The sequence below is a fragment of the Dasypus novemcinctus genome, chromosome 22 (genome assembly GCF_030445035.2).
Source record: "Dasypus novemcinctus isolate mDasNov1 chromosome 22, mDasNov1.1.hap2, whole genome shotgun sequence".
NCBI classification, from domain to species: domain Eukaryota; kingdom Metazoa; phylum Chordata; class Mammalia; order Cingulata; family Dasypodidae; genus Dasypus; species Dasypus novemcinctus.
Window position 1 is genome coordinate 35,367,497 of NC_080694.1, and position 14,124 is coordinate 35,381,620.

The 14,124-nt window shown below is 45.1% G+C and overlaps 1 protein-coding gene across 1 annotated transcript; it reads left to right on the forward strand.

Moving 5' to 3' along the window:
- Positions 1-8,840: 8,840 nt before the first annotated feature.
- On the forward strand, positions 8,841-13,241 carry FAM50B (family with sequence similarity 50 member B). Its single transcript, XM_071211071.1, is given in 8 exon segments — positions 8,841-9,116; positions 10,547-12,601; positions 12,604-12,639; positions 12,642-12,692; positions 12,695-12,877; positions 12,880-12,993; positions 12,996-13,206; positions 13,208-13,241. Coding segments are annotated over 7 exon segments (921 nt in total). The 5' UTR covers positions 8,841-9,116; positions 10,547-12,309.
- The last annotated feature ends 883 nt before the right edge of the window (positions 13,242-14,124 follow it).

Genomic DNA, 14,124 nt, shown 5'->3' on the forward strand with positions numbered 1-14,124 from the left:
CCCCAGGAGCTTCTCTGTGACTGGAATTGGAAGCTCCATTTCTCAAAAACAGGGGAGGAGGAGACAGTTGGCCGCCGATTTCAGCTACTGATTGGGAGACTCAAATGGCTATGGAATAACCCTAGAAACAGCCAGGGTGTAAATCAGTCCAAGTCCAAAAGAGGCCAGTGGCCGCCATTTTGACTCTGCCCCCAGCCTGAGGGGAAGCCGGGCTGACCAAAAATCACAGTGACGGTAGGAACCAGTTTCTTTCACCCGGATCATCCAGCAGCCCTAGCCTAGGCTTCAATCCCACCTCTGGCAGGGAGGAGGCTGGCTAGCTCTGCATCAGCCTATCCACATAACTGCAGGTACCTTTGGTTGGTACCAACTGAATAATCGGAAATCTACTGGGGCAACTGCAGTCATCTTGGACCCGCACTGTATAGATTGCTGCCCACACCTGCAGTTCCATCCCTGCCCCAGGCAGGGGAGAAAGGGGCATCAGTCTCTCATCAATCTCTCTGGGCAACTATAATCTAGGCCTGCACAACTTGGATTATTCCACACAACTGTGACTCTGTCCCTACCTCTGGGAAAGGAGAAAGTTGGGAGAAGCTTCACTGGTCCCTGGGGCAATGAGGGAAGCTTGAGCCTCTACCATTTATAGCACCCATTATATCCTTGGCTCCTATTGCACAACCAGCAAGGGAGAAAGGTAAGGAAACCCTACACTAAAGAGAAAAACCGCACTGAGAATAATTACTCTAGTAAGCCATATGCCAAGACTCCAACCAAAAATTACAATCCACACCAAAAAACAGGAAGCTATGGCCCAGTTAAAGGAAAAAGATAAGCCTCCAAATGATGTAAAGGAGTTGAGACAACTAATCATAGATGTTCAAAGAAATCTCCTTAATAAATTCAATGAGATAAGTAAAGAGATTAAGGATATTAAGAAGACACTAAATGAGCATGCATAGAAAAACAGCAGATCTTATGGGAATGAAAGGCGCAATAAATAAAATTTTAAAAAACACCGGAATGATGTAACAGCAGTTTTGAGGAGGCAGAAGAAAGGATTGGTGAGCTTGAAAAAATGGCCTCTGAAAGTGAACATCCAAAAGAAGAGATGAAGAAAAGAATGGAAAAAATTGAACAAGGTCTCAGGGAACTAAATGACAGCCAGAGATGTGCAAACATATGTGTCATGGTGTCCCAAAAGGAGAAGAGAAGGGAAAAGAGGCAGAAGGAATAGTTAAAGAAATAATGGTAGAAAATTTCCTAACCCTATTGAAGGACATAGATATTCATGTTTAAGAAGCACAATGTACTCCCATCAGAAAAAATCCAAATAGACCAACTCTGAGACATATACTAATCAGAATGTCAAATGCCAAAGACAAAGAGAGAATTCTGAGAGCAGCAAGAGAAAAGCAATGCAAAACATATAAGGGATACCCAGTAAGACTAAGTGCTGGGGGAAGCAGACTTGGCCCAATGGATAGGGCGTCTGTCTACCACACGGGAGGTCCATGGTTCAAACCCCAGGCCTCCTTGACCTGTGTAGAGCTGGCCCATGCACAGTGCTGATGCACACAAGGAGTGCCGTGCCATGCAGGGGTGCCCCCCATGTAGGGGAACCCCACGTGCAAGGTGTACGCCCCGTAAGGAGAGCCGCCCAGCACGAAAGAAAGTGCAGCCTGCCCAGGAATGGCACTGCCCACATGGAGAGCTGACAACAAGATGCTGCGACAAAAAGAAACACAGATTCCCGTGCCACTGACAATAGAAGTGGACAAAAAGAAGAACATGCAGCAAAATGGACACAGAGAACAGATAACTGGGGGGGGGGGGGGCCAGGGGGGCAGGGGGGGGAGAAGGAAAGAGAAATAAATAAAATAAATCTTAAAAAAAAAAAAGGCTAAGTGCTGATTTCTCACCAGAAACCATGGAGGCAAGAAGACAGTGGTCTGATATTTTTAAGATGCTACAAGAGAAAAAAAACTTCCAGCCAAGAATTTTATATCCAGCAAGACTGACTTTCAAATATGAGGGCAAGATTAGAATATTAACAGATAAGCAGAAACTGAGAGAATTTCTAAGCAAGAGACAGGATGTTCAGGAATACTAAAGGGTGTGCTAGAGCCTGAAAAGAAAAGACAGGAAAGAGAGGCCTGGAAGAGAGTCTAGAAATGAAGATTATATCAGTAAAAGCAACTAAAAGTGTCCAAAGAATGGTGAAAATAAAATACGACAGATAAAACTCAAATAGTCAGGAATAAACTTAACCAACGATGTAAAGCACTTGTATTCAGAAAACTGCAACCCAGTGTTAAAAGAAATTTAAAAAGTCCTAAATAACTGGAAGAACATTCCATGCTCATGGGTTGGAAGACTAAATATCATTAAGATGTCAATTCTACTCAAATTGATATACAGATTCAATGCAACCCTGATAAAAATTCCACCAGCATTAAAAAAAAATATTTGAAAACACAATTATCAAATCTATTTGGAAGGGTAAGGGGCCCTGAATAGCCAGAAACATCATAAAAGGAAAAGCAAACCCTCATCTCCAGACTTTAAATCATACTACCAAGCTATAGTGGTGAAAACAGCATGGTACTGACATAAAGACAGACACATAGACCAATGAAACCAAATTGATGATTAAGAAACAGACCCTCACGTGTATGGTCAAGTGATTTTTGACTAGCCTGTCAAACCCATACAGCTCAGGCAGAACTGTTCATCAAGAAAATGGTGCTGAAAGAACTGGATGTCTGTAGCCAAAAGAAGGAAAGAGAACTTCTATCTCACACCTTATCCAAAAATTAACTCAAAATGGATCAAAAACCAAAAAAGAAAGCAAGAACTATAAAACTTCTAGAAGAAATGTGGGAAAATATCTTAAGACCTGGTGGTAGATGATGGATTCTTAATGGAGATAAGGAAAGAACTGAGATGGACTGCTGATGTTTAATGTATATAGAAGTTTTAATTAGCTTTACTGTAAAAGTGTGGAAATGTATAAAATGGATGGTAACAGATAGTGAAGTAATAGCTAATTTATAAATGGGGATGTGGCTGAAAATGGTAGTCTAGAGATTGTAAATGCCAATTGACGGAATGCTAGAGAATAGTCTAGGAATTGAATAGCACAGTAAACCAAGAGGTGGATGAGAACTGTGGTTGATGGTACAGGTGAAAGAGTGTCCTTTGTGAGTTAGAGCAAATATATATCACTACTGCAAGGTTGGGAATGCATGGGAAAAATACAACTGGAATGACCTGTGGACTGTGTTAGCAGTAATAATATAATATTCCTCCACCTATGCCAAAGATGTACTGTGTTGATAATGGAGCAGTACGGAAAATGTGAACCAAAAGTATACTATGGACATGGTAACAATCAGATGATATTATCTTATCTGTAATAAATGTTCCACCACAGTGTGGTGTGTTGATAGAGGGGTGTTAACTTAGGAATTCTGCACATGTGCATGATTGTTTTATAAGTTTACAACTTCGGTCATAAAAAATATATTTAAAAAATAATAATAGGGTGGGTTGAGGAAAACACACCAAATGTAAGATAAGGACTATAATTAGTAGTAAGATTTTGACAATATTCTTTTGTAATTTGTAACAAACATTTCATGACAATGCAAGGTACTGGTGGAGATTGATGTATGCGGCCCCTGTATGATGTTATGAGTGTTTGCTATGTAAGTTCACAATACACTTAATTGCTACTACACACTTAATTGGGTTTTTTTCACTTAATTTTTACTATACACTTAATTGTTTATGTATGTTCATATGTAAATGACAAAAAGATAATAATAGGAAGGGTTGGGGGAAATTACTTTGGTTAATAGTAATATTTTGACAATGCTCTTTATTCATTAGTTAAAAAGGTTTAACAACAATGTAAGGTGTTGGTGGTAGGGTGACTTATGAGAGTCCTGTATGAGGCTATATATGTTTGTTTTGTAAGTTCACAACTATTACTATACAATTATTGTTTATGTATGTTTGTGTGTGGGTGATATATTTCAATAAATTGATTTTTTTTAAAATTAAAAAAATTAAACCTATTGTGTTTCAAAGGATTTTATTTAAAAAATACAAAAAGACAGCATATAGAATGGGAGAGTATTTGGAAATCATATATCCTATAAGAGTTTAGCATCCAGAATATATAAAGAAATCTTTCAAGTCAACAACACACAAAGACAAACAACCCAATTACAAAACAGGAAAAGACTTGAATAGACATTTCTCCAAAGAGGATATACCAGTGGCCTAGAAACACATGAAAAGATTCGCAACATCATTAGCCATTAGGTAAATGCAAATCTAAGCCACAATGAGATACCATTTCACACCCACTAAAGTGGCTATTATTTTTTAATAGAAAATAACAACGGTTGGAGAGGATGTGGAGAAATAGGGACACGTATGCATTGTAGAAGGGAATGTAAAATGGTGCAGACACTGTGGAAGACACTTTGGCAGTTTATCAGAAAGTTAAGTATAGAATTACCATCTGATCTGGCAATCTCACTACTAGATATATACTCAAAAGAACTGAAAGCACACCAATGTCCATTTCGACATTATTCACAATTGCCAAAAGATGGAAGCAACCCAAGTTTCCATCAACAGATGAATGGATAAACAAAATGTGGTATATACACACAATGGACTATTATTCAGCCAAAAAAGGACTGAATGTCTGATGCATGCTGCAACATGGCTGAGCCTTGAAGACATCATGTTGCATGAAATAAGCCAAATACTAAGGACAAATATTGTATGAGCTGATACGAACTAAGCAGAATACGTAAATTCATTAAGCCAGAAACAAAATTATATTTAGACTAAAGTCTGAAGTTTTCCTTTTCCTTTTTTTCTTCCCCTGCAGTCTGAGTTGTTTTTCTCTGCAGTCCCACAGCTGGAAGATTAATTTTAGGAAAGTCGGGAGGGGTGTGCAAGGAGCAAGGCAGGCAGCTAGGTCAAGAGAAGATGAACCAGTCTTGGGCAGCAACAACCTGGGTGAATCTCAAAGGCATTAGGCTGAGGGAAAGAAGCATGACTCCAGAGCTTACACATTGAATGGTTCCATTTACACGAATCTCATTCCGTGTATGTGAGCCCATTTATATCATTCTAGGAGATCTTGTCTATTAGGAGCTCTAGAAATTCTTCTTTTTAAATATTGTCATTTGGGTAGCTTCTTCTACGTGTTAAGCTATTTAAAGAATAAATCCTAATAGTAATGGGCCCAAAGAAATACAAAATGGTAGCCACAGATAACACTAAAATTCCGCTGGGGCTGCCTTCTCTAAAATGTAGTATTCTTCAGGGGACCTGAATCTCTGGACTCTCCATGTGATAGCCAGGCCCTAAGCCTCAACAGACTTGTAATTCCTACCCTCTGGTTTATTGGACTTACCCCAGCCAGCTAACAGGGAGATGAAGAAGGTCAACCACCACACCAGGGAGCCAAGAGTGCCTACAACTGCAAACAGGAGAATTTCATCCATCATCCAAGTGGGATCGAAGCACCCTCTCAATACAGAGGTGGAGCGGACATAGCCATCCCAGGGTCCACAGAATGGAGGAATAGAGTATAGATTAGAGTGGACTTACTGATACTCTATACTGGAACTAATGTGATTAGTAATGGAAGTAAATGTAGCACTGAAATGGAGAAAGTGGCCATAGTAGCTGCCCAGGGTGGGAATGGGAAGAAGAGATGTGATGTGGGGGCATTTTCAGGACTTGGAGGTGTCCTGGGTGGTACTGCAGGGACAGTTTCTGGACATTGTATGTCCTCCCAGGGCCCACTGGGTGGACTGGGGGAGAGTGTAAACTGTGATGTGGACCATTGACCATGTGTTGCAGCAGTGCCCAGAGATGCATTCACCAAGTGCAATGAATGCCCCATGATGATGGAAGAGGTTGTTGTTATGGGAGGAGTGGGGTGAGGGGGGTGGGGGGTATATGGGGACCTCATATTTTTTAATGTAACATTAAAAATTAATTAATTTATTTATTTAAAAAAACAATTGAAAAAATAAAATGCAATATTCTTGTTTCTATTATTATTTTATTTAATATGGAGGGTCATGATAGCTTTAGGAACATAATTAACTCGTCTTGTTTCCATGAGATGTAGACCTTCCCAGGGGTGACCGAGCTGGAAGTGTGAGTGGATTTTGTAAAAAGCTCCAGGGTAGTCATTTCTTGGGCACCCACGCAAAGGGGCTCAGGCTGGAGTGAAGAAGGGAACTATAAAATGGCCAAAAGGTGAGGGAGCAAGTTCACACAGAGTCTGTCTCTGTTGAGTGTTGTGGCATTGACAGCGACACCATCGATAACTCAACAAAAGTACTATCACCATCCCTGAGATTTCTTAGCCTACTGTGAAAGCAATGGCCAATGCCTTTCTGGTTTGCGCTACTTTCAGGGTTCCCCAAGGAGTGCTGCTTGCCTAAAATCAACACTCTTTTTCCTAAAGCACTTTCTTTCTCATCTCAAAATTTAAATTCCCAGACACATTGGGAAATGGCTCCCCTTTCACTTCTAGTGCCAAGAAGTGGGTATCTCGGGGTCATCTGCCCTCTAATTGTCTTGTTATCCATGAATCCCAGAATGACCGTCCTACAAAGTAGCCCCTGGAATAGGTTCTCCTGTTCCAACCCCGCCATCCCTGTGTGACACTCACGCGGGTACCACTGGGTGCGTCGCGATGGCTGTGAACGATGTGGAATGTGTCTGTAATTGAGCAGAGCTGCAGGACTGCTCTGGCTGGTGTGCTCTTCTCCCAGGCTAATGCCAGGTGGGGAGAAAATAAAGGTTTTGAGGTAATTGCCAGCCCGCAATTGTACCACAATCTCAACCATCTTCTCTCACGCTTGTGTGAAGCCAGGACATCTTTTTATCTTCTACAAGGGCAACAACCGAATCAGGTCTTCTGAGGTGCAGTGTAAAAAGCCACATTCACTGTGGCTTTCAAAAACAAACAAAAACGGTATCCTCAGAAAAACTGTTCAGCATGGTATCTTAACACTTTCTGCCTGTTTCTACTTAAAATATCACCTTCCCCCATTTACTTACTTTCCTTTCCGTGTGTGTATATGGATTTGTAGAGGAGAGAGGGAGGACATTCCTGCTTTGTTTACAATATTAACTTTTCTATGCAGGCATCTGACTTTTTTTTTCCCAAAGAGAGGCATGAGCTTCTTGCCACCCCTTCTCTTTATCTATTTCTTTCTTCCTTTCTTCTCCCCACACCTCCCCTTCCCCATTGTCTGCTCTCTGTGTCCATTCGCTGTGTGTTCTTCTGTGTCTGGTTGTATTCTCAATAGGTGGCTCCAGGAACCGATTCTGGGACCTTCCGGAGTGGGAGAGAGACGATCATTCTCTTGTGCCACCTCAGCTCCCTGTTCTGCTACATGTGTGATTGTCTCTCCTCTATGTCTCTTGGTCATCTTGCTGTACCAGCTCTCTGCATCAGCTGGCACTCCTGTGCGGAGGTCACTCCCACACAGAGCAGCACTCACGCATGGGGTGGCACTCCTGTGCCCTGGGCATTGAACCCTGAACCTCCTACATGGTAGATGGAAGCCCAATATAGCTTCCCTCTGGTGATACTTTTAAAAGTTGTTCCAGACGTTGGAGAGATACTTTGCAATCTCAAAACCAAAGATGAATTTCCTTTTAAAAGAGGCTCTGAACTCTCTCTCCATGCCTGCTCTTCACCTAATTAGCATCCCCAGGCTGGAACACTTATAATTTTAACTTTGAGAAAATATTTAAAATACAGAAAAGGATACCACAATATAATGTTTACCATAGGTTTCTTGAAAAAAGAAAAGAAAAAAAAATCTTTCCTCAGGTTAAGAAAGTTCCCTTCTAGTTCTAGTTTGCTAATTTTGAGTTTTATCCCCAGGCACTGAGATGCAATTAATGTGGTAAATTATAATACATAGAGATTCTAATATAGAACTATCCTTGAATAAATCTCTGATTTTGTCATTTCGTATGTTTATATTTACAAACTGCTGGATTAGACTTGCTAATAGTCTATTTGGGATTTTTGCAATTCTATTTATAATTAAGATCCGTGTATACTTTCCTTTCTTGCATTTTTTTGCGTCTGGTTTAGCTAGATTTTCACATGACTTGGCCAGACATTTTAATTTATTGTAGTGAAAAATTAAATCTTCATCCACCATAATGCAGTCAACCGATAATATCTAAAACTGCTAAATCACAAAATAGCAGTACAAGAATTATTGAAAAATAATAAGGGAGATACCAGAAAAAAATATCTGAATGTGGTTGCCTCCAGAGAAGACGGCAATAAACTGGGGACTGCTTATTTTTCTTTTGTTTTGTTTGTTACTATTACTTTTATTTTGAAACCATGTCCAGATATTATTTTGAAAAAAAAATTAAAGAAAAATATTTAGGTCCCGCAAAACTCGGAGACGTTTATGGTGCAGAATCTGCTTTGGCGTCTGTGACTTCTTCTCTGAAGTTTCATTTCTCCCTGGTTTGAGCCACTCTGGATTTTTCCCCCCAGTGAACCCATGTAGAAGTCACAGGGTGTTTGTCCAAGCCTTTTTTCTCTAGTATATTTTGCACTTCCTTATCTACGAGCATGTAAAAGTTCTTCCCTCCACCCTGTAGCATGCCAAAACATTGGCTTTCTACCAAGAAAACGCTGGAAGACGTGTTTTCATCCCCATCAGAAAGCATGAAATGACATCATCTGTATATCCACTTAAAAATACCCTATCAAAGGCTGCTGGTGACAGGGTTCCATCGAGGTCATGCACCAGTTCTTTTTGGCATTTATTAGATGCCAGAGGTCCTGTGGCTTTGATTTGGCAATCCGAACAGAACACAGAGATGGCCCTTGGAGACATTCTTGAGTGATGATGCCATCCAGTGGTCCAGCCTAAACTGAATCAACCCAGCCCCGCCTGGGAAGAGCCTAGCCCTCTGCAAGCACTGGTCTACACCAGCTGCTTCGTCTCTGAGCTAACCCTGGAGAAGAGAGGCTGTCTGCCACGTGCAGGGTCATCATTTTAAATCAGAATTTACACCGGTGGAAGGTAAATTGAAAACTGATCATGACAAAATTTTGGAGGTGGCGAGAGTTTGGGTTGGTTGGTTGGTTTTGCTTTGGAAGCTGAGGATTTTGTTTTATGTTTCTGTTGTGATAGCTAAGGCCCGTTTTTAGTTTCACGATTTTTTTTTTAGAGGCTATTGTTTGTTTGCATATTTGTTTTACCTTGTAAGTAAACCTAGAGGAGGTCACATTTTCTCTAAATGAGATCTGGAACATTTTTAATCGGCATTTCAGACTCTGCCCCCACCCCACCTTGCTGCTGTTCTTATTAATAAGGTTTGAAAGCGTTTTGTTCCCCACCACTAGTTAGGTGGGGATGATTTTCATTCAGAAGTGAGGCCACAAAAAGTTACCATCCTGGGATTTGGGGTAACATTCTTCAAATCAGGAGTTCAGCCTCTTAGAAAAGAGCTGCTGCTTCTTCCTGGTGCTTGTTTCACTAGTTAAAAATGTCCAAGAAAGAGTTTCAGGCTAAAACTTTTTACTCGGGGGGGCTGGATATGGTGTTTGGAGGCTGTGGCAGAGTCGAGGGGCAGCTCCAGACGGTGAGGAGGGATGCTGAAGTTTGGGGACCATGTTAATTAGATCGGAGCCAGGGCAATGACAGTGGGCGTGGCCAGCGTGGACTTGATTGGATTAGTGTGTGGCTGGATGGATTATCTCACTGCAAAAGGAAGCAGCCAGACCACCTGATTTCTGTTGTGTGTAAAGGAGGTAATTACACAGGGAGCGAAGAGAGGGCATTGGTCTCGTGGCTGGTGGTGACTGGTGGTGGTGACAGTGGATGCTTGAGAGGCTTTCTGTGGAAGACGACATTTGGGCGGAACCCAGGGGCCAACCCAATAAAGGATTTCCAGGAAAGACGTGTCCAAAGGTTACAGCTAGGAGAGCGCACCTGCTCTTTAGGGAATGGTGAAAAGTTCCTTGCGGCTACTGCCGGGTGGGGTGGGGAAGGGGTGAGGCTGGTTGTTAGAGACCCTGTAGAACACACTTAGGGGGCTCAGATATTATCCTTCTAAGGGGGAGTCAGTGGAGATTTTAAAGTAGGAGAATGGCATTTTCAACCAGATTTTTTTTTTTAGGATCTCTGTAGATGGTATATAAAAGATAGACAAGAGTGAGACTATACTGATGGTAGAGCCCCACTGAGGAGGCTTTAGGTGAAAAATAAAAATAAAAAGCTGATTTCCTATATTAAGGCTAATGGTGGAAAAGGGGAGAAAAAGAAAAGCTTTGAAAGACCTTCCTGCAACTGAATCAATGTGAAGGAGAGTAGTCCAGGATGGCCCCTGGTTTTCTAGTTTGGTCCATTTGATGGGTTACTACGGTAGCACCATGAAATTTCCCTCTGCGCATGTCGGTGACCCTATTTTATTATCATATAATCAGCAGCTTCTTATGTTTTCCTCACAGGCTCTGCTGTTAGAAGGAGCTAGACTGAAAGACTAGCCTCTATTTCACAGCCAATTTGGGGTGAAACATTTCATCATTCCAAACTTTTGGAAAACACCGAATACTCTTCTCCAGCCCCACGCCCGCCCCTTGGGTGATGATGGCATCAAGGGGTCCAGCCTAGACTCCACCAGCCCCACCCTGGCTGGGAAGGGCTCAGCCCTCCACAGGCACTGGTCTACACCCGCTGCTTCATCTCCAGGCGGACTCCGGAGAAGAGAGGCTCTCGGCCACTTCTAAATCAGAATTTACACTGCTGGAAGGTAAATTGAAAACCGTGGAGCAGCCCCTCAGTCAAGAAGCTCTTCAACTTTCCAGAACTCACGGCTCCCATATTTATTCGAGCACGGAATGCTTTAGCACAGAACACATATGTGTAGAAAATTGCTGCATAGGAGAGATCTAACTAGTTGAAAGCAACTTCTGTGTATTAAAATTTGGGAGGTGGTGGATTCTATTATCCAAGAATATCTGCTGTGTGTGGATCATGAGAAAGAACTTACCAGCCTGTCTGGCAGGGGCAGGTGGAGGGTGAGAAGGAGGAAGTAGGAAAAAGCGATCTTGGTGTGTTGGCAAGCAGGGGTGGGGGTAGGGGCATTAGAATGGAGTTTCCAGGCAATTTTGTGGTTTTTTAAGGAGGTATCCAGGACCTGGGAAGCAGGTGCTCAACCACTAAGCTATTCCCTCTCCCTTACGGGTTTCCAGGCAATTTTGAGTCAACATGGGAGGTTTGAGATCATAAATTTGAAGTAAGACTTGCCAGCAATGGCTGTGCCGTTTTCTCCAGCAAATTCAGCTGCTTGGGTTCAGGAGTCGACAAAACAGGTACTGGCTTAACCAGTCTTAGGGTTTGTCCAGGAGAGAGTGACAGAGGAGAGGGGGAGGAGGGGCTAGGAATATTTGCACTCTCTGAGGACGATGTGAAAGGGGATAGCATCCTGTATCTGGAGGTCTTGAGCAATCAGAGGACAGCTGGAGCTCTAGACTAAACTGAAAGTTAAGAAGGTGAGAGCCAAGAGTTTGGAGATGGTGCGGCGGCTGGTAATGATAAGTGGAGGACTGAGATGGGGCAAGGGGAAAGTGTACTGGAAGGGGGAGGTCAAGGCCCCAAAAGGCAAAAGGCCCAGGGGTGGAAAGGTAGCACTGAAGCCACCCAGCATGGTGATGGGCCCTCCAGGATTTAGGAGGAACATCCGGGAATTCCAAAAATGACAGCCACAGCAGGGTGTGTTCTCTCCCAGACCTCAGCCCTAGACGTAAAGCCGTGCGCGCGCTCCGGGCCAGGCGGGCTTGCGCCTGCTCTAGGCACTGTAGCTTTGGCACGTCCAGTGCTTGCCAACCCGCTCCACGTGCAGTTGCCAGAATCTAGCCCTGAGCTGTGCAGTGTGGGAGCTACTGGGTACAGGTGGCTATTGACCTTTAAATCAATTGAAATGAGGCTTTTTAAAAACCAGGGCTTTGGTGACACTGGCCACATTTCCAGGGCTCATGAGCCACTGGTGGCCGGTGGTTACCCTATCTGGACAGCGTGGCAACAGAATATTTCCATCAGGGCAGCACGTTTTATTGGAATGTGCAGATCTAGCCCATTAATGAAACCGGTATTTTGATCCCTTTCCACCTCGTTTTTTCTTAATTGATAGAGTCCAGGAATTAGCCCTGAAGCTGCAACCCTTCGGAAAGGAAAAAAAGAGGCGGCGGGCTTGGAGCGGTCAGACGGCGCCATGGCCCAGTACAAGGGGACCAAGCGCGAGGCGGGCCGCGCCCCGCACCTGATCAAGAAGCAGGAGAAGCAGAAGCAGCAGATGGAGGTGCTGAAGGAGCACATCGCGGAGGGGCCCATCAGCAAGTCCAAGGAGGACAAAAAGTTCTCGGCGCACTATGACGCGATGAAGGAGGTGCTCAAGTCCAGCACGGTGGGGCTGGTGACCCTGAAAGACAGAAAGGCCAAGCAAGGAGGCAGTGCTGGAGAGAAGGAGCGTGAGAAGCAGCTGGCTAAGCGGGAGCAGCTGCAAGAGCGAGGCTGCAGCTGGAGAAGCTGCGCGAGCAGGCGCGCCACGGCACAAGAGCTCCTGCCGGTCCTTCACGCTGGGCGAGGGTGACGAGGAGGGCGCCGGCGGGCCCACGTGGAGGCGCCCCCTGGGGGGGACCCTGCCGGGTACATGAGCTTCCTGGCCGACCACGCGCGCCAGGAGGAGGAGAACCGGCTGCTCGAGGAGCTGTTCCGGGAGCGCGAGAGGGCCCAGGGCGAGGAGATCGTGGTCACCCTTAGCTCCTGGGGTGGCTCGGGCCACCGCGCACGGCGACCGTGCGCAGCGACAGCACGTGGCAGCACTTTCTCAAGAAGGCGCTGCACGGCCTGCGCCGCGACTTCGGCGAGCTGTGGTCGGGCGACATGGAGCAGCTCGTGCCAGGAAGGAGGGCCTCATCCAGCCGCACCACCACACCGTGTACGACTTCAGCGTGGTCAAGGTCAGGAGCGAGAGCGGCCCGCCCTTCACCTTCGACGCGCGCAACGACGCGCGCCTGCTCAGGGACGCCACCCTGGAGAAGGACGAGGCGCTGGTGCTGCGGGGCTGGTTCGAGAAGAACAAGCACATCTTCCCCGCCAGCTGCTGGGACCTACGACCCCGAGAAGTCCGGCAGGTACGCGTGAGTGCCGCCCTCGCCCGCCCCAGGCTGCGCGTCCACCCGCTTGCGCCAGGACTCCGTGCGCCCAGCAGGGGGAAGTTGGGCAGAGACGCTCAGATTTTCACGGGCTGTCGCCGGTCACTTCACTGCCTGGCCTGAATGCTAACATGAAGCTTAATAAAGAGACAGGGTTTATATTGTTCAAATGTGGTCGTTCTATGGCTAACATTGTTGCTTGGTTGGTTCGTTGGTTGGTTGCTTTGGGTTGTTTTGTTTTGTTTAATGGAGTATCTTTTCATGTTAGCCTGTGGATTCTCAGCATAGCCCAGGTCGGCTATTTTGGAAAACGTGTCTGGGCACAACGGGCTAGAAATAAGAGTAAGTGACGTCTGGGCCTGGATCATAGTGTTAGAGCGGGTGGTTGGAGTTAGTGGTTAGTGCCGTGCCAGTTGGAGACAGGCTGCCGTCTGGGTTTGATTTCCAACTCAGCTGCTGACTGTGCGGTTTACGGTCAGCCGGTCCAACCTCTGTGCCCAGTGTCCTGCCTGTAAATGGAGATACCCATCGCACCTACCTGCTGAAGTCACGTGTGCATTAAAGGAGGGTGTATTTGTAAAGCGCTTTGAACTCATAAACGTCTGCTGTGATTATCGTTATTACCATGCTGGTCCGGATGACTTCATTTACAGTGCCGCTGTGACCCTTATCAGAGCCATCTGAGAGCAGAAGTTGGCCTGTCCATCACCGGGGCCAGCAGGACCCCCAAAGTCGCAGTGGTTGGTGCAGGTGGGGTGGGGTCACCGAGGTGGGACAATCGGTGGCTCTTCCGGCTGTGGGAGCAGCCGTGCCTCTGGGGTTCCTTAGCTGGCTGAACTAGCCCCGTGGGTTCAGGGACGGGGGGAGGGGGA